At 45.1% G+C, this 25,777-nt stretch overlaps 1 protein-coding gene across 8 annotated transcripts in view; it reads right to left on the bottom strand.

Moving 5' to 3' along the window:
- NFIC (nuclear factor I C) overlaps positions 1 to 25,777 on the bottom strand; it is an 834,580-nt gene that overhangs the window by 652,714 nt on the left and 156,089 nt on the right. The window contains exon 3 of one of the 8 annotated variants that reach the window (XM_044306625.1): positions 15,721 to 16,488. The exons of the other annotated variants lie outside the window; for them this stretch is intronic. Coding sequence (XP_044162560.1) covers positions 16,361 to 16,488 — 128 coding nt within the window. The 3' untranslated portion in view covers positions 15,721 to 16,360. Of the gene's footprint in view, positions 1 to 15,720; positions 16,489 to 25,777 lie in introns of those variants that run through there. 8 annotated transcript variants of the gene reach the window in all.

The following is a 25,777-nucleotide window of genomic DNA, read 5'->3' on the forward strand; positions in this document are numbered from 1 at the left end:
TGAGTTGCATCTTACCACTGTCTTCCTCATTATTACTACCTATGGTTGTACCACCATTAACGGTACTGGCATCACAACAAAAATATTCAAAGTACTCAGCCGCAACAAGCACCCTATGCACCCTTAACATCAAGGGCACCTCAACCACCATCTTGGCTGATGCTTCCTACCACAGAGTGTGTTCCGGAGGATTTCATGCTGTTCACCTCAACACTGTGCTGCCAGCCCAGGGAGGCTATCTGCTAGCCGTGAGTAAACTGATGAACTGTGTGTTATACCATTTGGCCCCTCATCGGCCCACCGTGAACCTCACGTGTTCCACCTGTGACTGGCTGGCTTAATGTTATGGAGATATAATGTCCCTGACCGTGCTTACTGGTCCATGTATCCGTAGTGAAGTGCACCTTGCCACAGATGGCGTTGCGCAGTGCACACCTGATTTTGTCCCCCACTTGGTTGTGCAGGGAAGGGATGGAAAAGTAGTGGCGGCTGGGCACGACGTACTGTGGGACAGCCACCGCCATAAGGCCTGTAAAACTCTCCGTCTCCACCAGACGGAATGACAGCATTTCAAAGGCCAGTAATTTAGAAATGCTGGCATTCAGGGCAACAAGGGATCGTGGGTGGGTAGGGGGGTACTTCCTCTTCCGCTCCAGTGTTTGGGAGATGGAGAGCTGAACACTTCCGTGGGACATTGTGGAGATGCTTGGTGACCCAGGTAGTGGTGTTGCTGGCAGATCCTCTGTTTGCGGGGTGGCAGGTGGCACTGTCACTCCAGAGGTGGATGAAGAGGCCGAGACTGCAGCAGAAGAGCAAGCAGGAGGAGCCAGAGACCTTTCTTGGTTTTAGAGGTGTCTACTCCACTGCAGCTCGTGCTTTGCACTTAAATGCCTGGTAATGCAGGTTGTGCTCAGGTTGAGAACGTTTATGCCTCGCTTCAGGCTCTGATTGCACAGTGTGCAAACCACTCGGGTCTTGTCGTCAGCACATTGTCTGAAGAACTGCCACGCCAGGGAACTCCTTGGAGCTGGCTTTGGTGTGCTTGGTCCCTTGCTGCAGTGGGCAGTAGCAGGCGTACTGTCTAGGGGATGGCCGCTCCGCCTTTGCACCATGCTCCCTATTCTGCTGCCCTGGTGACTATGTGCGACCACCGCCTCTTCCTCCAAACTACATAGGTCACTCGCATGACCTTGATTCCATGTGGGGTTGAGGACCTCATCGTCCTCCACATCATCTTCCACCCAGTCTTCACCCCTGCCCTCCTTGTCGGATTGCACACTTTCGAAAGCCCCAACAGTTGGCACCTGTGTTTTGTCATCATCCGAGACGTGCTGCGATGGTCCTCCCATGTACTTATCTTGAAACATAAGTGGTTGGGCATCGGTGCACTCAATCTCTAACACTTCTGGGGCAGGGATAGGTGGATGGCCTTGGGAAACCCTGCTAACAGAGTCATCAAAAAGCAGAAGAGACTGCTGCATGACTTGGGGCTCAGACTGCTTGGCTGATTTGCAAGGGGGTGAGGCGAAAGACTGATGCACATCGGCTGCAGGTGCCAACTCTGATCTTCCAGCAGGAGACTGGGTGGGAGACAATGTGAAGGAACTGGAGGCACTGTCAGCAACCCAATCTACTATCGCCTGTACTTGTTCTGGCCTTACCATTCGTAAAGCCGCATTAGGCCTAACCAAATACCGCTGCAGGTTCTGTTGCCTACTCGCAACTGAGGAAGGGGTTTCACTTGTACGTGTAGCTGGCACAGATCAACCACTTCCTCTCCCTGCAACAGGAGCTCCACCAGCAGCATGACGACCTGGGCCACGTCCCTAATTTGACTTTCTCCTCATATTTCTCAAACTTAGGATCTTGCCCTGAGGCCGAATGCACACGGCTGTGTTCCGCGACCGAGAGCGGTCCGTGGTATGCCGGGCTGGATTCCTGTTCAGAGCAGGAGCGCACGGTGTCATTGGTTGCTATGACGATGTGCGCTTCATGCCGCCGCTGCACTACAGTAATACACTTGTATAGTGTATTACTGTAGTGCAGCGGCGACATGAAGCGCACGGCGTCATAGCAACCAATGACGCCGTGCGCTCCTGCTCTGAACAGGAATCCAGCCCGGCATACCACGGACCTCTCTTGGCCTAAATAGGTGCATTCGGCCAAATAGGTGCATTCGGCCTAAATAGGTGTTTAATTAATAGCAGAATAGAACAACAGTATATAAAGGTTGGATCTCACACGTACAGATGCAGACTAATCCGCAATTAAAGTTTTTGGTCAAAAATGGCTGTTTTTCAAATTATTGAATAGAACCACAGTATCTAAAGGTTGTATCTCACATGTACTGATCCAGACTAGACCGGAAATTAATTTTTGTGCACAAAATGGCTGTTTTTCAAATAACAGAAGATAATCACAGTATCTAAAGTGTGTATCTCACAATGACATATGCAGCAAAGGATGCAAAATGGGCCAAAATGGGTGTTTGTTTAAAAACTAAATAGAACAACAATATGTAAAGGGTGTATCTCACACGTACAGATAAAGACTAGGGCGCAATTAAAGATTTTTGCCCAAAATAGGTGTTTTTCAAATAACTGAATAGAACCACAGTATGTAAAGGGTGTATCTCACACATACTGAGCCAGATCAGGCAGCAATAAAAAAATATTGCCCAAAATTGGAGTTTGTTAATAACTAAATATGACAGAGGCATATAAACCTTGAATTTCACACGTTTGGATGCAGCAAGGGCTGTAAAATTGTGTATTTGGCCCCAAAAAAGGATGTTTTATTAATAGAAGAATATAACCACAGTATCTAAAGGGTGTATCTCACACCGACTGATCCAGACTAGGCCACAATTAAGTTTGTTGACCAAAATGGCTGTTTTTCAAATAACTGAATATAACCAAAGTTAAAGTGTGTATCTCACAATGACATATGCAGCAAAGGCTGCAAAATTAACTTTTTTGCCCAAAATGGGTTTTTGTTTAATAACTGAATATGACAGCAGTATATAACCATTGAATTTCACACGTGCTGATGCAGCTAGGGCTGTAGAATTGTGCATTTTGCCCAAAAAGGGTGTTTCAATAATAGTAGAATATAACCACAGTATCTAAAGAGTGTATCCCACACGTACTGATGCAGACTAGGCAGGATTTTAAGATTTTTGCACAAAATGGCTGTTTTTCAAATAAATAAATAGAATCACAGTATGTAAAGGGTGTATTTTACACGGGCCGATCCAGTCTAGGCCGGAATTTAAGTTTCTTGCACAAAATGGCTGTTTTTAAAATAACTGAATATAACCACAGTATCTAAAGTGTGTATCTCACAATGACATAAGCAGCAAAAGCTGCAAAATTAACTTTTTTGCCAAAACGGGTGTTTGTTTAATAACTGAATATGACAACAGTATATAACCCTTGAATTTCATACGTTCGGATGCAGCAAGGGCTGTAAAATTGTGTATTTGGCCCAAAAAGGGTGTTTTATTAATAGCAGAATATAACCACAGTATCTAAAGGGTGTATCTCACACGGACTGATCCAGACTAGCCGCAATTACATTTTTTGGCACAAAATGGCTGTTTTTCAAATATCTGTATAGAACCACAGTATGTAAAGGGTGTATCTCACAATGATATATGCAGCAAATGCAGCAAAATTAACTTTTTTGCCCAAAATGTTTGTTTGTTTGTTTAATAACTGAATATGACAACATTATTTAAACCTTGAATTTCACATGTTCGGATGCAGCAAGTGCTGTAAAATGGTGTATTTTGCCTAAAAAGGGTGTTTTAGTAATAGAAGAATATTACCACAGTATCTAAAGTGTGTATCTCACATGGACTGATCCAGACTAGGCCGCAATCTATTTTCTTTTGCACAAAATAGCTGTTTTGCCAATATCTGTATAGAACCACAGTATGTAAAGGGTGTATCTCACAATGATATATGCAGCAAATGCTGCAAAATTAACTTTTTTGCCCAAAATGTTTGTTTGTTTAATAACTGAATATGACAGCAGTATATAAACCTTGAATTTCACATGTTCGGATGCAGCTAGTGCTGTAAAATTGTGTATTTTGCCTAAAAAGGGTGTTTTATTAATAGAAGAATATTACCACAGTATCTAGAGTGTGTATCTCACATGGACTGATCCAGACTAGGCTGCAATTTTAGTTTTTTGCACAAAATGGCTGTTTTGCAAATATCTGTATAGAACCACAGTATCTAAAGGGTGTATCTCACAATGACATGCAGCAAAGGCTGCAAAATTAAGTTTTTGGCCCATACTAGTTGTTTTTCAAATAACTGAATATAACCACAGTATCTAAAGGGTGTATGTCACACGTCCTGAGCCAGACTAGGCCAAAATTTTAGTTTTTTGCACAAAATGGCTGTTTTTCAAATAACTGAATAGAACCACAGTATCTAAAGTGTGTATCTCACAATGACATATACAGCAAAGGCTGCAAAATTAACTTTTTAATAACTGAATATGACATCAGTATATAACCCTTGAATTTCATACATGCTGATGCTGCAAGAGCTGCAAAATTGTGTATTTTGCAAAAAAAGTGTGTTTTTAACCACTTCAGCCCAGCTAGCTGAAACCCCCTTCATGACCAGAGCACTTTTTACACTTCGGCACTACACTCCTTTCACCGTTTATCGCTCGGTCATGCAACTTACCACCCAAATGAATTTTACCTCCTTTTCTTCTCACTAATAGAGCTTTCATTTGGTGGTATTTTATTGCTGCTGACATTTTTACTTTTTTTTGTTATTAATCAAAATGTAACTATTTTTTTGCAAAAAAATGACATTTTTCACTTTCAGCTGTAAAATGTTGCAAAAAAAACGACATCCATATATAAATTTTTCGCCAAATTTATTGTTCTACATGTCTTTGATAAAAAAAAAAATGTTTGGGCAAAAAAAAAAATGGTTTGGGTAAAAGTTCTAGCGTTTACAAACTATGGTACAAAAATGTGAATTTCCGCTTTTTGAAACAGCTCTGATTTTCTGAGCACCTGTCATGATTCCTGAGGTTCTACAATGCCCAAACAGTAGAAAAACCCCACAAATGACCCCATTTCGGAAAGTAGACACCCTAAGGTATTCGCTGATGGGCATAGGGAGTTCATAGAACTTTTTATTTTTTGTCACAAGTTAGCGGAAAATGATGATTTTTATTTTTATTTTTTTTCTTACAAGTCTCATATTCCACTAACTTGCGACAAAAAATTCTAGGAACTCACCATGCCCCTCTCCATGCCCCTCACAGAATACCTTAGGGTGTCTTCTTTCCAAAATGGGGTCACTTGTGGCGTAGTTATACTGCCCTGGCAATTTAGGGGCCCAAATGTGTGAGAAGTACCTTGCAATCAAAATGTGTAAAAAATGGCCTGCGAAACCCGAAAGGTGCACTTTGGAATATGTGCCCCTTTGACCACCTTGGCAGCAAAAAAGTTTGACACATTTGGTATCACCGTACTCAGGAGAAGTTGGGGAATGTGTTTTGGGGTGTCATTTTACATATACCCATGCTGGGTGAGATAAATATCTTGGTCAAATGCCAACTTTGTATAAAAAAAATGGGAAAAGTTGTCTTTTGCCAAGATATTTCTCTCACCCAGCACGGGTATATGTAAAATGACACCCCAAAACACATTCCCCAACTTCTCCTGAGTACGGCCATACCAGATGTGTGACACTTTTTTGATGCCAAGGTGGGCAAAGGGGCACATATTCCAAAGTGCACCTTTCAGATTTCGCAGGTCATTTTTTACACATTTTGATTGCAAAGTACTTCTCACACATATGGGCCCCTAAATTGCCAGGGCAGTATAACTACGCCACAAGTGACCCCATTTTGGAAAGAAGACACCCCAAGGTATTCCGTGAGGGGCATGGCGAGTTCCTAGAATTTTATTTTTTTTGTCACAAGTTAGCGGAAAATGATGATTTTTTTTTCTTCTCTTTTTTCCTTACAAAGTCTCATATTCCACTAACTTGCGACAAAAAATAAAAAATTCTAGGAACTCGCCATGCCCCTCACGGAATACCTTGGGGTGTCTTCTTTCCAAAATGGGGTCACTTGTGGCGTAGTTATACTGCCCTGGCAATTTAGGGGCCCATATGTGTGAGAAGTACTTTGCAATCAAAATGTGTAAAAAATGACCTGCGAAATCTGAAAGGTGCACTTTGGAATATGTGCTCCTTTGCCCACCTTGGCATCAAAAAAATTTCTGCTATTCTCCTTATATTGAGCATACAGGTAATGAGACTTTTTTTTCCGGTCAGCCTCTGGGCTGATAGAAAAAAATGAACGGCACAGATTTCTTCATTCGCATCGATCAATGTGGATGAAAAAATCTCTCCCCAAAAAAAAAAATTGAGGGGAAAGGCGTCTGCCAGGACATAGGAGCTCCGCCCTACATCCATACCCACTTAGCTCGTATGCCCTGGCAAACCAGATTTCTCCATTCGCATCAATCGATGTGGATGAATAAATCATTGCCGGGATTTTTTATTTTTTTTTTATATATATACAAAGTGTTTGCCAAAGCATAGGAACGCCGCCTCCTCCTCAGCTCGTATGCCTCGGCAAACGTATCTGTCACTGCAGAGGAGAAAATCCCGTCTTGCAGCGCCGCATACACCGACTTGCGTGTAATCTGACAGCAGCGCAATGCTTCTGTCAGAATGCACATCGGTGCTGCAGCTAGTAGATCGGTTGGTCCACCTGGAAGGTAAAAAGACAAAAAAAAAAAAATGAAAAAACCAGGCCACAACGCAATAATTTTATTAACTTTGGAACAGAACATGTAACTTTAACTTTTTGAACTAAACATTAACGTGTTTGCTTACTGGTGTTTTGTTTTTGTTTTTGTTTTTTTTACCTTTATAGAACAAACCTCTCCTTCCCCATGGGTCAATGTGCAAAGCGCAAATCGCCCAAAGATGTGGCGAAGTGCGTTATGCACTTTGTCCCATGTGAAAGGAGACGTTTGCAGCAGCTGTGAGTGAATGGGCCCTAATAGCCCTGTGTGCCTATCCTGGTGAGATGATCCCTATGCTAATAGTGTACCTGTGAGTGGTACTTCCGGAAACACTCTCCAAAGCATAGGGCAGGGTGGTCAGGACAGTCAGGACAGAAATAGCAGGTGTCACGCCTTATTCCACTCCTGCTACAGACACAACATTTTTTTCGGGGTGGCGGTCGGTTTGAGGTACCAGGAACGACACTGGGGAAATGTCGCTCGTGTAGACGGCTAACTACACTGGTGGATGGGGCCACGGAACCTCCTGGGTACAGGAGGTTCGCGATAATCTCTTCCTGAAATTTGAGGATGGATCCAGTTCTCCCAGCCTTACTGTAGAGAACAAAACTATTGTACAGAGCCAATTGAATTAAATATACAGACACCTTCTTATACCAGCGTCTGGTTCTGCGGGACACTAAATACGGAGCCAACATCTGGTCATTGAAGTCTACCCCTCCCATGTGGAGGTTATAGTCGTGGACTGAGAGGGGCTTTTCAATGACACGGGTTGCTCGCTCAATTTGGATTGTCGTGTCTGCGTGAATGGAGGAGAGCATGTAAACGTCACTCTTGTCTCTCCATTTCACCGCGAGCAGTTCTTCGTTACACAGTGCGGCCCTCTGCCCCCTTGCAAGACGGGTGGTAACGAGCCGTTGGGGGAAGCCCGCGCGACTAGTTCGCGCGGTACCACAGGCGCCAATCCGTTCTAGAAACAAATGCCTAAAGAGGGCCACACTTGTGTAAAAATTGTCCACATAAAGATGGTACCCCTTGCCTAATAAGGGTGACACCAAGTCCCAAACTGTCTTCCCACTGCTCCCCAGGTAGTCAGGGCAACCGACCAGCTCCAGGGTCTGATCTTTTCCCTCATAGATCCGAAATTTGTGGGTATAGCCTGTGGCCCTTTCACAGAGCTTATACAATTTGACCCCATACCGGGCGCGCTTGCTTGAGATGTATTGTTTGAAGCCAAGGCGCCCGGTAAAATGTATTAGGGACTCGTCTATGCAGATGTTTTGCTCTGGGGTATAAATATCTGCAAATTTCAGGTTAAAATGGTCTATGAGGGGCCGAATTTTGTGGAGCCGGTCAAAAGCAGGGTGGCCTCTGGGACGGGAGGTGCTGTTATCACTAAAGTGCAGGAAACGCAGGATGGTCTCAAATCGTGTCCTGGACATAGCAGCAGAGAACATGGGCATGTGATGAATTGGGTTGGTGGACCAATATGACCGCAATTCATGCTTTTTTGTCAGGCCCATGTTGAGGAGGAGGCCCAGAAAAGTTTTAATTTCGGAAACTTGGACTGGTTTCCACCGGAAAGACTGGGCATAAGAGCTTCCCGGGTTAGCGGTTATAAATTGTGTGGCATATCTGTTTGTTTCGGCCACAACTAAGTCTAAAAGCTCCGCAGTCAAGAACAGCTCAAAAAATCCCAGGGCCGAACCGATCTGAGCTGTCTCAACCCGAACTCCAGACTGGGCAGTGAAAGGGAAAACTACGGGTGCGGCTGAAGTTGGGGACTGCCAATCAGGGTTTGCCAGCACCTCTGGGATTCTAGGGGCTCTACGGGCACGTTTTTGCGGTGGCTGCGACGGGGTCACTACTGCACGTGCCACCGTACCAGCTTCAACTGCCCTTCTGGTGCTCGCTACTTCACCAGGTTGTACGGCAGTGCTGGTACTAGGTCCAGGAAGGGCTGGGCTGCTGGTGTATGCCTCACCACGTAATCCGACAGCACCAGCCCCACTCTGCTGCTCTTGAAGCGGATCCTGCGCAACCTGCGGTCTAGCGACACAGGGCCGGGTACGCCTGGTGGTATCAGGGACCTCAGCCTCCTCGTCCGAACTTTGGGTCAGAGAGCCACTGCTTTCTACAGGTTCGTATTCTGACCCGCTGGATTCATCAGATGAGGGTTCCCACTCCTCATCCGACTGGGTCAGAAGCCTGTAGGCCTCTTCAGAAGAATACCCCCTGTTAGACATGTGGGCAACTAAATTTAGGGGTATTCCCTGAGACTACCCAAGAAAAAAAAAGCAAGCCTGTCTTACAAAGGGGAGGCTAGCGAAGTACCGGAGGCCGCTGCGGTTGATAAAAAATATCAAAACTGATTTTTTTATCGCCACAGTGCGTGTAAAGTGAATGTGCAGTGATCAAAAAAAAATTTTTTTTTGGTCACTGCGGTGGGGCGGGCGTGGGCGAACGCACGTGTGGGCGACCGATCAGGCCTGATCGGGCAAACACTGCGTTTTGGGTGGAGGGCGAACTAAAGTGACACTAGTACTATTATAGATCTGACCGTGATCAGTTTTGATCACTTTCAGATACTATAAAAGTACAAATGCTGATTAGCGATACGCTAATCAGCGAATAAAGGACTGCGGTGCGGTGGGCTGGGCGCTAACTGATCGCTAACTACCTAACCAAGGGACCTAAACTATACCTAAAACCTAATGGTCAATACCAGTGAAAAAAAAAAAAGTGACAGTTTGCACTGATCACTTTTTTCCTTTTCACTAGTGATTGACAGGGGCAAGAAGGGGTGATCAAAGGGTTAATTGGGTGCTGGGAGGTGATCTGGGGGCTAAGTGTACTGTAGTGGGTACTCACAGTGATGTGTGCTCCTCTGCTCCTCTCCTGGAACCAACCGACCAAAAGAAGGAGCAGAGGAGCACAGCAGCCATATAACCCCATCATATTTACTAATATGTGGGGTTAAATGGCTGCTGATTGGATTTTTTGAAAATCATCAACCTGCCAGCCAATGATCGTGGCCGGCAGGTTGATGACGAACTTCTTCTTTGAATTTTGCCGGCCCGCGATGCGCATGCGCGGGCCGGCATACCCGGAAATCTCGCGTCTCGCGAGAGGACGCACCGGTGCGTCCACCCAGAGCAGCATGACCACCGAGAAGACGCAATCCTGCGTACGGCGGTCGTGAGGAGGTTAAAAACCCAGAAAATTATGGCTGTGTTTCTAGCTTAAATTGCACACTGAATAATCCAGATGTTGGATAATGCCCACAAATTTTGTTTTTTCAAAGCCAGAAAAATTATTTAAGTTATAAAAACTTGTTTTTAACAATCACAGATGCAGCAAGGGCTGCAATATTAAGTATTTTGAAAAAAAAAAAGGATTTTTTTTATAACAGAATATGAATGCTGTATAAAGCGATTGAATTTCACACGTACAGATGCAGCTAGGGCTGTAAAATAGTGTATTTTGCACAAAAACGGTGCTTTTAAAAATCCTGAAAATTATGGCTGTATTTCTAGCTTAGGCTCCTTTCACACTAGCGTTCGCTGGTCCGCTCGTGAGCTCCGTTTGAAGGAGCTCACGAGCGGACCCGAACGCCTCCGTCCAGCCCTGATGCAGTCTGAATGGAGCGGATCCGCTCAGACTGCATCAGTCTGGCGGCGTTCAGCCTCCGCTCCGCTCGCCTCCGCACGGACAGGCGGACAGCTGAACGCTGCTTGCAGCGTTCGGGTGTCCGCCTGGCCGTGCGGAGGCGAGCGGATCCGTTCAGACTTACAATGTAAGTCAATGGGAACGGATCCGCTTGAAGATGTCACCCTGTGGCTCAATCTTCAAGCGGATCCGTCCCCCATTGACTTTACATTGAAAGTCTGAACGGATCCGCTCAGGCTGCTTTCACACTTAGATTTTTTTCTAAGTTATTAATGCAGACGGATCCGTACTGAACGGAGCCTCCGTCTGCATTAATATGATCGGATCCGTTCAGAACTGATCCGATCAAACGCTAGTGTGAAAGTAGCCTAAATTGCACACTGTCTAGGGCTGTATTTCTAACTTAAATTGCACACTGACTAGGGCCTCATGCACACAACCGTTGTTGTGTTCTGTTCCGCAAAATGGGGTTCCGTTGTTCCGTGATCCATTTCCGTTTTTGTTTCCGTGTGTCTTCGTTTATTTTTAGAGGATCACCAGACATGAAGGAAAGTAAAAAAAAGTCTAAGTCAAGTTTGCCATGCAAATAATAGGAAAAAAACTGACGCGGATGACAATCTTGTGTGCCTTCGCGAACCGTTTTCCGTGAAAAAAATAGGACAGGTTATGTTTTTTTGATGGACTGAAACCACGGATCACGGACAGCGGATGACAAACAGTGCATTAGCCGAGTTGAAAGTCAATGGGTCTGCAAAAAATCACGAAAAACGGAACAATGGACACGGAATGAAACAACGGTCGTGTGCATGAAGCCTAATCCAGATGTTGGATATTGCCAAAAAAGTGTGTGTTTTTAGTAACAGAACATAAAAGCTGTATATAACGCTTGAATTTCACACGTGCAGATCTGTAAAATAGTTTTTTTTGCAAAAAAAGGGTGTTTGTAAAAACCCAGAAAATTATGGCTGTATTTCTAGCTTAAATTGCACACTGACTAATCCTGCAAATGCACCAGATGTTGTATATTGCCCAAAAAAGGGTGTTTTTTAAAAACCAGATTATTAGTGCAGTATTTCAAGCTTGGATTTGAATGTCACAAAACCTCAGATGCAGTGCTGGTGCACTGAGCTTGTATAAAATGGCCGCCGCCGGCGCCCACCTAACTAACAGACGGATAGGGCTTGAGGCAGGGTAAAAAGATTGTGCACTGCACCCACACAACTAAATGTATGTAGATCGCTGAGTTATATTCGAGTTCTGATCACAGATTCGGTCCTATTCGCTCCCTGAAATCACCAGCAGCATCCTCTTCCTACACTAGTAACAGCAGAGTGATGTGCAGCGCTACGTAACTCCAGCTTATATAGAGGCTGGGTTACATGCTGCACTGGCCAACCACAGCCATGCCATTAGTAGGTATGGCTTTGATGGCTTCTAAGGGCACACAGTTAAACGCTTGTGGATTGGCTGCTCTGTAGCCTTTCAAAAAGTGCTGAGAAATCGCCAAACAACGAACCCGAACCCGAACTTTTACTGAAATGTTCGGGTTCAGGTCCGGGGTCCAAATATTCTTTACAGTTCGGGTTCGCTGAACCCTACCTAAGATGTCTGTGTGATGAACTCTGCAGAGATGAGACATGGGTGGAAGATGTTGTTATGGCGGCCAGAGCCTAATGGAGAAGAGGAAAGAAAATGTCTACAATCAAAGGAGATGTCACTGGATTTAATAGGTGTGTAGTGCTGTATTCTCCTATATGTTTGGTAACGTGGAATGTGATTTAAAAAGTAATAGGCATCCATCATGGGTCAAAATGTGGAGACTGTCATTTTACAAGAAAATTAGTGGTGTATGCTATGCTCTTATTTCTGTCACATGTTGAACAAGTTGAATGGGTCTGGATCCGTTGTGTCAGCCGCACACATGGTGGCTGTGCATTGGGGACCGCAATTGTGGTCCCCAATGCACAGAACAGCCAAGCAACGGCCGTGTGCATGAGGCCTAAATGGCCTGTTGACTATAATGTGAGAGTGTCCGGGTACTGTCTGTTGTACACAGAAAGCAATCGAATGTGAACATCAGTCGTCTGAATGAGCCCTAAATTGGACAACCTCTGAAGGATAGGGTATTAATGTTTTTAACTCCAGAAAACCTCTTTAAGGCCCACTTCACATATATCAGTTTTGATCGGCTAGCTATATTAGGCTGGGAGCAAGACACAACTTCAGTGCACAGATCCGGCGTCAAATCCACTGATGAACAGAAAAACTTAGTATGCAGCATTTTTATGGCATCAAATACGCCGGATTCGGGAGAATGGTCCCATAGAAAACTATGCAATTAGTTCTGGCTTCAGTTCCCTCTGCATTTTCTACTCCACGCCAGAAGGGAACTGAACTCGACCTGAAATAAGGGACAAAGAAACCACAATGAAGAAAAGTCATGTGAACTCCTAGAAAAAAAACCCACAAGATATCATATAGTAATAGGGAGTCATATAGTAAGAGTGCCACACCACTTTTAGCAGCAAACAAAAGTCACCATTTTGCAAGTTATTTAATGCCTGGGGATGATATTTTGTTGCAAAGGTGTTTTTGCGCCATCCTTAGCATCTTCACAAATTTACCAACTTTTACACCTGGAAACATGATGAAGATTTGTTGCAGAATTTTCTGCAACTTAAAATCAGTTCAATTCATTTGAATGGGGAGTAGAGTTGAGCGAACCCGAACTGTAAAGTTTGGGTTCGTACCGAACTTTAGGGTTTTCGGCACCTGGACTCGAACCCGAACATTTACGTAAAAGTTCGGGTTTGGTGTTCAGCAATTTTTATGGCGCTTTTTGAAAGTCTGCAAAGCAGCCAATCAACAAGCGTCATACTACTTGCCCCAAAAGGCCATCATAGACATGCCTACTATTGGCATGGCTGTGATTGGCCAACTGCAGCATGTGACCCAGCCTCTATTTAAGCTGGAGTCACGTAGCGCCGCCCGTCACTCTGCTCGGATTAGTGTAGGGATAGGCTGCAGCTGCTGTGAGAAAGAGATCATAGAGAAATCTTATGAAGATTCAAAACTGTTTCTTTACTCAGCGATCTACAGCAAATGTGTTTTGTGGGTGCAGTGCACAATTTTTTTAAGCCAGCCCTGAGCCAACTACTACTGAAAACGAACATTTTTTACTTCAGTTAGTCAATATCAATACATAAACGGCAGCCATTTTATGCAACAATAGTGCAACAGCACAGGATATCTGCATGTCTGCAAGTCCAGAAATACTTATTTGAGACACTGAGGTAAAAAACAACAACTTTTTTCATATAGTGCACATCTAGGATTATCGCTGCATAAGTGACTGTGAAATTTAGGCCACAAATATGGCTTTCTCATACTGGGGCGAAAAAAATTATCTGTTTCATATAGTGCACATCTAGGATTATAGGTGCATAAGTAAGTGTCACATTTAGGCCAGAAATACAGCTTTTTGCTTACTGGGGTTAAAAAATCCTCTGACATACTGCACATCTGGGATTAGACGTGTATAAATGAGTGTCACATTTAGGCCAGAAATACGCCTTTTTGCTTACTGGGGCATACTGGGGTGAAAAAAAACAAAAACATCTGTTTCATATAGTGCACATCTAGGATTATAGGGGCATAAGTGACTGTGAAATTTAGGCCACAAATATGGCTTTTTGCTTACTGGGGCATACTGGGGTGAAAAAAAAACATCTGTTTCATATAGTGCATATCTAGGATTATAGGTGCATAAGTGAGTGTCACATTTAGACCAGAAATACAGCTTTTTGTTTACTAGGGTTAAAAAACCCTCTGATATACTGCACATCTGGGATTAGACGTGCATAAGTGACTGTGAATTTAGGCCACAAATACAGCTTTTTGCTTACTGGGGCATACTGGGGTGAAAAAAAAACATCCGTTTCATATAGTGCACATCTAGGATTATAGGTCCATAAGTGACTGTGAAATTTAGGCCACAAATACGGCTTTTTGCTTACTGGGGTTAATAAACCTTCTGATATACTGCACGTCTGGGATTAGACATGCATAAGTGACTGTGAAATTTAGGCCACAAATACGGCTTTTTGCTTACTGGGGCATACTAGGGTTAAAAAAAAAAAAACATCTGTTTCATATAGTGCACATCTTGGATTATAGGTGCATAAGTGACTGAAATTTATGCCACGAATGCAGCTTTTTGATTACTGGGGTTAATAAACCCTCTGATATACCGCACATCTGGGATTAGACGTGCATAAGTGACTCGGAAATTTAGGCCCCAAATACGGCTTTTTGCTTACTGGGGCATACTGGGGTGAAAGAAAAAAAAACATCTGTTTCATATAGTGCACATCTAGGATTATAGGTACATAAGTGACTAAAATTTAGGCCAGAAATACAGCTTTTTGCTTACTGGGGTTAAAAACCCCTCTGATATACTGCACATCTGGGATTAGACGTGCATAAGTGAGTGTCACATTTAGGCCAGAAATACATGTTTTTGCCTACTGGGACATACTGGGGTGAAAAAAACAAAAACATCTGTTTCATATAGTGCACATTTAGGATTATAGGTGCATAAGTGAGTGTCACATTTAGGCCAGAAATACAGCTTTTTGCTTACTGTGGCATACTGGGTGGGAAAAAACATCTGTTTCATATAGTGCACATCTAGCATTATAGGTGCATAAGTGACTGTGAAATTTAGGCCACAAATACGGCTTTTTACTTACTGGGGCATACTGGGGTGAAAAAAACCCCCATCTGTTTCATATAGTGCACATCTATGATTATAGGTGCATAAGTGACTGTAAAATTTAGGCCACAAATACGGCTTTTTGCTTACTGGGGCATACTGGGGTGAAAAAAAAAACATCTGTTTCATATAGTGCACATTTAGGATTATAGGTGCATAAGTGAGTGTCACATTTAGGCCAGAAATACAGCTTTTTGCTTACTGGGGTTAAAAAAAAAACCTCTGATATGCTGCACATCTGGGATTAGACATGCATAAGTGACTGTGAAATTTAGGCCACAAATATGGCTTTTTGCTTACTGGAAAGAAAGGGCTGGGCACTCTCTGTATCTGGAGTCAATGGTATTTTAATTCAATAATAAAATACAATATATCAATATTAATCACAATGTTAAAAGTTATATTACAATATACATAAATAATACAAAAGTCTGGCCAGACTAAAAAGTACCTACAAACACTTGTTCAACCACTCAATTCCTGAACACAATGGTTTTCTTGTAGACCAATCTTCAGATTGCATATGAATTTCCAAATTAAATTCGGATATATAGTCACAAGAAATATTCGGATCACAAGAAAAAATGTCGAATACATAATCACAAGGGAAAAATATTCGGATATTCGGATATATGATCGCAAGAAAAAATATCAGATATTCGATCCGAAAATTCGATCCAATGTCCAACACTCTTTCAATATATACTTGTCCAGTTTTCGCTGTAAGTATGATTAGTCTCTCTAGTCACTAATATGACAGCAAACCATATCTGTTGATTATATGCCGATTATATTTGCATCGCTAAATGCTTGTTTTGTCTACTCACATACCAGGTATCCGTAGGCGGCTCCGATCAACAGTCTGCAGCGTCCCGCGTGGCAATCAGAATAATGTCTTCCGCTGTTGCTTGTACGTGTGAGTATCGACTTATAATAGAGCGAAATATGCGAGCACAATTTTGCGATGTATCCAAGGTTTTTTGACAGATTGTCCTTTATTATAACCCTGTGGGTTTTAACTTACTGGCGCCAGTGATTTCCTTCTAGTCCACAGCTTTGCAAATGCATACGGTGCAGTCTTAATGGATTTCCTCCAAATAGGTTCAAAGCTGCAAAGGTTAAAACGGTTGATGCTCCTTGTGTTGAATCGGGGGGGTCCAGTACCAGACGCGTTTCGGGGCTCTTAGTGGCCCCTTCCTCAGTGGTTGACCTCCCCTCCATAGTGTCTCTCCTTTTATAGTGAGTTCTAGTGATTTGCAAAATAGAGAATGGATCTGGTTTTCCTCAAACTCAGTACTGGATTTTAATTGTGGAATCTCTTTCAATAAAGTAATCTTATTTTCTCCAATAAGAATAGCACTATTCACAGTACTTTTCACTCTGCAGACTTGATACAAGGTTTACATCATATAGCAACATAAAACGCACCAAAGATCAAAAACCGCATGTGCGGTAGTGATGCGTTTTTGCTGCGTTTTCTTTGAAAATCATATTTTAAGTTATATTGATGTGTGTATGTTATAAATACATGTATACATAGATATATAAAGGTATAAACATCAAATACATAGTGTCTTCATATTGATCCTCATTATATAGACTTTTACAGATCTATAAATGCTTATGCAGCAAAAAACGCACATTATCGACAAAAATCGCATATGCGGTATTAATGCGTTTCTGTTGCGTTTTCATTAATACATCATTGCTTAAGTTGTGTTGTACATAAATACTTCATAAAATGAATAATACATATACAGAAATATAAAAAAACTGATCTATATAAATAATTAAAAATGCTGTAAAAAGTTTTTAATAAAAGAGCCTTCATGTCAGATATAACGATATGGAGAGATCTGTATTCTCAAAAGCATTGGCTTATAAACATGTCTCATAGGGATTATAAAACTCTTATATACTGCACATCTGGGATTAACCGCCATCAGTCTGTCACATCACCCCCGTGCATATCGGGGAACCTGTCTAAGCCTCAAGTCATGCAGCAGTCTCTTCTGCTGTTTGAAGACTCTGCTGGCAGGGTTTCCAAAGGGCATCCACCTAGCCCTTCCCCAGGGGTGGAAGACATAGAATGCACTGACACACAACCACTTATATTTCCTGATAAGGACATGGGAATACCACCTTAGCACCTCTCTGATGATGACGAAACACAGGCGTCTTTCTGCAGTGTGCAGGCCAAAAAGGAGGTCAGGGAGGAAGACTGGGTGGAAGATGATGCAGGGGACGATGAGGTCCAAGACCTCACATGGAATGAAGGTCGTGCCACTGACTTTCAGAGTTTGGAGGAAGAGGCAGTGGTGAGAGCGAGCCAACAGCGTAGCAAAAGAGGGAGCAGGGTGGAAAAGCAGAGCAGCCATCGCCAAAACAGTTTGCCTGCTACTGGCCACCGTCACCAGGGACAGAGCACACCAAAGGCAGCTTCAAGGAGTTCCCTTGCATGGCACTTCTTCACACAATGTGCTGACGACAAGACCCGAGTGGCTTGCACACTGTGCCATCAGAGCCTAAAGCAAGGCATTAACGTTCTGAACCTTAGCACAACCTGCTTGACCAGGCATCTACATGCGAGACACCGGCTGCAGTGGAGTAAGCACCTTAAAAACCAAGAAAGGGCTCAGGCCCCTCCTGCTCCCTCTTCTGCCGCTGCCTCGGCCTCTTCCTCAGCCTCTGGAGGAACGTTGGCACCTGCCGCCCAGCAAACAGAGGATGTGCCACCAACAACACCACCTCCGTCAACAAGCATCTCCACCATGTCACACGGAAGCGTTCAGCTCTGCATCTCACAAACCTTTAAGAGAAAGCATAAATTCCCACCTAGCCACCTCGATCCCTGGCCCTGAATGCCAGCATTTCTAAACTACTAGCCTTTGAAATGCAGTCATTCTGGCTGGTGGAGACAGACAGCTTCAAACAGCTCATGTTGCTTGCTGTCCCACAGAACGTCGTTCCCAGCCGCCACTACTTCTCCAGGAGAGCCGTGCCCTCCCTGCACAATCAAGTATCGCAGGGATGGCCAACCTGAGGCTCTCCAGCTGTTGCAAAACTACAACTCCCAGCATGCCCAGACTGCCTACAGGTATCAGCCTACAGCAAAGCATGGTGGGAGTTGTAGTTTTACAACAGCTGGAGAGCCGCAGGTTGGCCAGCCCTGAAGTATCGGATAAAATCAAGTGTGCACTGCGCAACGCCATCTGTGGCAAGGTCCACCTAACCACAGATACCTGGACCAGTAAGCACGGCCAGGGACGCTATATCTTCCTAACTGCACACTGGGTAAATGTAGTGGTGGCTGGGCCCCAGGCGGAGAGTTGTTTGGCACACCTCCTTCCGCCGTCAAGTATCGCAGAGCATCATTCTTTGCCTCCTGTTGCCTCCTCTTCCTACTCGGCTTCCTCCCCCTCTTCTACCACCTCCTCATCTGGTCAGCGACAAACCTTCACCACCAACTTCAGCACAGCCAGGGGTAAACGTCAGCAGGTCGTTCTGAAACTGATGTGTTTGGGGGGCAGGCCCCACACCGCGCAGGAGTTGTGGCGGGGTAAAGAACAACAGATCGACAAGTGGTTGTTGCCAGTGAGCCTTAAGCCCGGCCTGGTGGTGTGCGATAATGGGAAAAATCTTGTTGCAGCTCTGGGACAAGCCGGTTTGACGCACATCCCTTGCCTGGCGCATGTGCTGAATTTGGTGGTGCAGAAATTCATTCACAACTACCCCGACATGTCAGAGCTTCTGCATAAAGTGCGGGCCGTCTGTGCGCGCTTCTGGCGTTCTCATCCTGCCGCCGCTTGGCTGTCTGCTCTACAGCGTAACTTCGGCCTTCCCGCTCACCGCCTCCTATGTGACGTGCCCACCAGGTGGAACTCCACCTTGCACATGCTGGAGAGACTGTGCAAGCAGCAGCAGGCCATAGTGGAGTTTCAGCTGCAGCACGCACGGGTGAGTCGCACTGTGGAACAGCACCACTTCACCACCAATGACTGGGCCTCCATGCGAGACCTGTGTGCCCTGTTGCGCTGTTTCGAGTACTCCACCAACACTTAGGGCGATGATGGAAGAGGATGTGGCCCAGGGCGAGGAGGAGGAAGAGGGGTCATCTCTAACACTTTCAGGCCAGTCTTTTAGAAGTGTCTCAGAAAGAAGATTTTTGCAACAGCAGAGGCCAAGTACAAATTTGGCCAGCCAGGGCCCACTACTGGAGGATGAGGAGGAGGAGTTCGGGCCCATCACTGGTGCGTGGCTGGGGGATACGGAGGACGCAGATGACACGCCTCCCACAGAGGACAGCATGTCCTTACCTCTGGGCAGCCTGGCACACATGAGCGACTACATGCTTCAGTGCCTGTGCAACGACAGCAGAGTTGCCCACATTTTAACGTGTGCTGACTACTGGGTGGCCACTCTGCTGGATCCCCGTTACAAAGACAATGTGCCGTCCTTAATTCCCTCACTGGAGCATGATCGGAAGCTGCACGACTACAGGTGCACGCTGGTAGACGCGCTCCTGAGAGCATTCCCGACTGACGCCGGGGAACAAGTGGAAGCACAAGGCGAAGGCAGGGGAGAAGGAAGAGGTCACCAACGCAGCTGTGTCAGCGCCAGCACCTCAGAAGGCAGGGTTAGCATGGCCGACATGTGGAAAAGCTTTGTCACCTCGCCGCAACAACCGGCCCCAACTGCTGATATGGAGTGTGTTAGTAGGAGGCAGCATTTGAACAACATGGTGGAACAGTACCTGTGCACACGAATACACGTACTGACTGATGGTTCTGCCCCATTCAACTTCTGGGTCTCCGAATTGTCCACATGGCCAGAGGTGGTACAGATTGTCCCTGTATGCCTTGGAGGTGCTGGCCTGCCCTGCAGACAGTGTACTCTCTGAACGTGTATTTAGCACGGCAGGAGGCGACCTTACAGACAGACGCAGTCGTCTGTCCACAGTCAACGTGGACAAGCTCACGTTCATTAAAATGAACCAGGCCTGGATCCCACAAGACTTGTCTGTACCTTGTGCAGAATAGACAGTTCTAACAACCTCAACCATCCATCCTTGTACTCAAGTGCACTTATTTTATTTTTTTATATGTCCCAATATTTTGGGGGATACCCCTATGTAAAAATGCAAAATAACACACATCTGTGTTGGGTACCTATTTCTCCTTCACCGCCACTTCCACCTAGACCGCCACGTGAGCCTACACGGCCACATCCACCCATTCTCCTCAACCTTTTCCTCCTACATCATTCCTAATTTTGATTTTTTTAAGATCTTTTACAAACGGATTCCACAAAAGTTGGGACACTATACAAATCGTGAATACAAACTGAATGCAATGATGTGGAGGTGCCGACTTCTAATATTTTTTTCAGAATAGAACATAAATCACTGGAACAAAAGTTTAAACTGAGAAAATGTAAAATTTTAAAGGGAAAAATATGTTGAATCAGACTTTCATGGTGTCAACAAATCCCCAAAAAGTTGGGGCAAGGCCATTTTCACCACTGTGTGGCATCTTCCCTTCTTCTTACAACACTCAACAGACGTCTGGGGACCGAGGAGACCAGTTTCTCAAGTTTAGAAATAGGAATGCTCTCCCATTCTTGTCTAATACAGGCCTCTAACTGTTCAATCGTCTTGGGCCTTCTTTGTTGCACCTTCCTCTTTATGATGCGCCAAATGTTCTCTATAGGTGAAAGATCTGGACTGCAGACTGTCCATTTCAGTACCCGGATCCTTCTCCTACGCAGCCATGATGTTGTGATTGATGCAGAATGTGGTCTGGCATTATCTTGTTGAAAAATGCAGGGTCTTCCCTGAAAGAGATGACGTCTGGATGGGAGCATATGTTGTTCTAGAACCTGAATATATTTTTCTGCATTGATGGTGCCTTTTCAGACATGCAAGCTGCCCATGCCACACGCACTCATGCAACCCCATACCATCAGAGATGCAGGCTTCTGAACTGAGCGTTGATAACAACTTGGGTTGTCCTTGTCCTCTTTGGTCCGGATGACATGGCGTCCCAGATTTCCCAAAAGAACTTTAAATCGTGACTCGTCTGACCACAGAACAGTCTTCCATTTTGTCACACTCCATTTTAAATGATCCCTGGCCCAGTGAAAACGCCTGAGCTTGTGGATCTTGCTTAGAAATGGCTTCTTCTTTGCACTGTAGAGTTTCAGCTGGCAACGGCGGGTGGCACGGTGGATTGTGTTCACTGACAATGGTTTCTGGAAGTATTCCTGAGCCCATTCTGTGATTTCCTTTACAGTAGCATTCCTATTTGTGGTGCAGTGTCGTTTAAGTCCCCCGGAGATCACGGTCATCCAGTATGGTTTTACGGCCTTGACCCTTACGCACAGAGATTGTTCCAGATTCTCTGAATCTTCGGATGATGTTATGCACAGTTCATGATGATAGATGCAAAGTCTTTGCAATTTTTCGCTGGGTAACACCTTTCTGATATTGCTCCACTATCTTTCTACATTGTGGGAATTGGTGATCCTCTACCCATCTTGGCTTCTGAGAGACACTGCCACTCTGAGAAGCTCTTTTTATACCCAATCATGTTGCCAATTGACCTAATTAGTGTTAATTGGTCTTCCAGCTCTTCGTTATGCTCAAATTTACTTTTTCCAGCCTCTTATTGCTACTTGTCCCAACTTTTGGGGGATTTGTTGACACCATGAAATTTTTAATCAACGTATTTTTCCTTTAAAATTATACATTTACTCGGATTAAACGTTTGATCTGTCATCTACCTTCTATTACAAATAACATATTGAAATTTGCCATCTACACATCATTGCATCATTGCATTAAGTTTTTATTCACGATTTGTATAGTGTCCCAACTTTTTGGGAATCCGGTTTGTATGTTTTTTAATTCGTTTCCCGATCCACATTTGTTTGCAGAGCATTTGCCATGCTCTTAAAGACATTTTGCTGCCCTTTGCAGCCCTCTAGCTCTTTCCAGGGCTATCTTAGAGCCATTTTAGTGTCCAAAAGTTCGGGTCCACATTGACTTCAATGGGGTTCGGGTTCAAGTTTGGGTTAAGTTCGGGTCCCGAACCCGAACAGTTTTTTCAAGTTCGGCCGAACCTGCCAAACCCGAACATCCAGGTGTCCGCTCAAGCACGGAGGCAAGCACATGGATTTCTGCAAGCCCCATTCAGGTGGATGGAAGTGATTTTCAGTTATGGAAAATTCTGTAACGTGTGCAGGCACCCTAAAAGAGGAGTGAAAACGACTCCAGTAAAAGGGCTGGAGTAGTTTTCACTCCACGCACATGGGCTGCCGGAGGAGTGTTTAAACCTTAAGCTGACTAGCAGGGAGCTGGGAGAATAATGCTGATGCAAGAGAGGCAAAGGGAGACAGAAAGAATAGAAAACAAAGTCAGGCAAAGTGGATCTGAAAGGGGTAAAAAGTCATAGATGGAAATTTAGCAAAATGCAACAGCACCATATTTATTAAGCCACTGGACACCATTACCAAGACAAACAACTGTTTTAGTTGACTAAGGGAAAAGGGGCATGGCTTCTTAAAAATAACAGGAAACATGGCGTGATATCCTGTTTGAGGCTGTGTACTAGCTATGTGGGTTTCCTATGCCTACTGTAATAACAGACAGAGGCCCTAAATTTACTAATCCTATAGATTGGGGGTGGGGAACCTCCAGTCCGTGGGATCATCTCATGTGGCCCCTGGCCCTCTTCCAGAACAGATAATGCTAATGAACACTTCCATTATGGAAGTGGTCATTAGCATGCAGGAGGCACAGGAAGATGAGAACAGCGCCTACTATGACCTGATGTTGTGCGCTGTCAGGTGACAATACAGCGCGGCGGGAAGAAGAACAGAGGGGGGGGGGGGGGTGAAGTGAATCTGTCCAGAGATGGAGAGATACGTTTATTTTTATTTTTTATACGTCTGATCTGAGGTCTGATTGGATGCTATGGGGTCTGCTAGGGGCTGATCTGAGGCTAATGGAGGGTGGGGAGGGTCTGATGTGGGTCGGATCCAAGGCTAGGGAGGGTCTGATAAGAGTCTGATCTGAGGCTGTGGTCCAATCTAAGGCTGGGAAGGGTCTTATGAGGGTCTGATCTGAAGCTGGGGGGGGTCTGATCTGAGCCTGGGAGTCTGACGGGGGTCTGATCTAAGACTGGGGTGTCTGAGGGGAGTCTGATCTGAGGCTGGGGGGGTCTGATAGGGGCTGATCTGAGGCTAATGAAGGGTGAGGAAGGTCTGATCTGAGGCTGGGGAGGGTCTGATCTAAGGCTGGGAAGGTTCTGATCTGAGACTGGGGGGTCTGATCTGAGGGTGGGGGGTATGATCTGAGGCTGGGGGTCTGATCTGAGGCTGGGGGGGTCTAATTGAAGCCTGGGGAGTCTGATGAGGGTCTGATCTGACGCTGGGGGGTCTGATCTGAGGCTGGGAAGTCCGATGGGAGTCTGATCTGAGGCTGGGGATTTGATCTGAGGTTGGATGGTGTGATGGAGTCTGAGCTGAGGCTGGGGTCTAATAGAGGCTGATCTGAGGCTAATGGAGGGTAGGGAAGGTCTGATCTGAGGCTGGGGAGGGTCTGATGGGGATCTGATCTAAGGCTGGGAAGGTTCTGATCTGAGGCTGCGAGGTTTGATCTGAGAGTGGGGGGGGGGGTCTGATCTGAGGCTGGGGGTCTGACGGAGGTCTGATCTGAGGCTGGAGGGTCTGATGGGGGTCTGATCTGAGGTTGGGGAGTCTGATCTGAGCCTGGGGAGTCTGATGAGGGTCTGATCTGATGCTGAGGGGTCTGATCTGAGGATGGGGGGTCTAATCTGAGGCTGGGGGGTCCGATGGGAGTCTGATCTGAGGCTGGGGATCTGAACTGAGGTTGGAGGGTGTGATGAAGTCTGATCTGAGGCTGGGGGTCTAATAGAGGCTGATCTGAGGCTAATGGAGGGTGGGGAACATCTGATCTGAGGCTGGGGGGGTCTGATTTAAAGCTGGGGAGTCTGATGGGGGTCTGATCTGAGGCTGGGTGGTCTGATTTAAAGCTGGGGAGTCTGATGGGGGTCTGATCTGAGGCTGGGTGGTCTGATCTGAGGCTGGGGGTTCTGATGGGGGTCTGTTCTGAGGTTTGGAGTCTGATCTGCGGCTGGGGGGTCTGATTGGGGCTGACCTGAAGCTAGGGAGGGTCTGGGTCTGATATGAGGCTGGGAGATCTGAAAGGAGGCTGATGAAGGTGGGGGTGCAGATCTGAGGCTGAGAAAGGGACAAAGGCACCATTTTGTACTGCAAAAATACAGCGCTTTAGATTTTTTTTAAATTGAACCGCAATTTATGTAACTTACTAAGTCAATTATATGTTAGACCAAATATTGGAGTAACATTTTTAAAGTTGAGAATTTTGTATGGCCTACGAACATTTATACACATATCCAAAAGGCCCTTGGCAGCAAAAAAGTTCCCCACCCCTGCTATAGATGCTGTAAACTTAGGGCTGTATTAGACTAGCAGACGAGCATTCCGATTGCCGGGAGGGAAGCATTCATTTCCGACTAATGTCAGCTCGTCAGTGGAGGAGACCACCGCTATTACATGTAGCAATCTCCTCCACAGTATGGGAAGAAGTGATCACTAATGCCATCTCTCCTCCCCATACAGAATCAGTATTTGCCGGCAGCAGGATGTGGTTAGACAGCATTATCTGCTGCCGGCACTTTAAGGGTGACTTCACATTCGGCAGATTTGCAAGCACATGGATTTCTGCAAGCTCCATTAAGATGAATGGAACTGATTTTCAGTCGCAGAATTTTCTGCCACCAAATCTGCCACGTGTGAAGGCATCCTTAAAGAGAACCTGTCATCAACTTTATGCTGACCTCACTGAGGGCAGCATAAAATAGTGACAGAAATGCTTATTTCAGCAGTGTATCACTCATGAGCTAAAAGTAAATCTACCCGAGAAGAGTCATGATTATTCCTAATCTCCTGCTCTCCCGCCCATCTGCTGATGATTGGCAGTGAGAAAACTAAGTAGAAGGCTGTTAATCATCACCAGGTGGGCAGGGAGAGTAGGAATTTATGAATACCCATGACTCTTCTCAGGTGGCCATGACTCTTTTCCAGGCCCAGTCTTCAATGATTGTGATGTTGGTTCTCAGCAACCACTCACTTTTAACTTTTAAATGACAAGCCTCTGAAATCTTTATGCTGCCGTTAGAACGGGTAGAATAAAGTTGATAACAGGTTCCATTTAAGCCTCATTCACACATCAGTGTTTTGGTCAGTGATTTCCAACAGTGATTGTGACTCAAACCCAGGATTGATGCCTCCACAGACATAAGATATAAGGGAAAGATCTGCACTTTTTCTGTGTTTAGAGCCGCATCTGGTTTTGGCTCAAAATAACTGATGGAAATCACTGACCAAACACTGACTGTGTGATGAGGCATTACACAGGCAGATCATCACTAATGAGCGTTCCTATGAATGCTCGTTAGCCATGATCTGACTGACCCTCGGCCAGTATAATA

The sequence above is a fragment of the Bufo gargarizans genome, chromosome 1, assembly GCF_014858855.1.
Source record: "Bufo gargarizans isolate SCDJY-AF-19 chromosome 1, ASM1485885v1, whole genome shotgun sequence".
NCBI classification, from domain to species: Eukaryota; Metazoa; Chordata; class Amphibia; order Anura; family Bufonidae; genus Bufo; species Bufo gargarizans.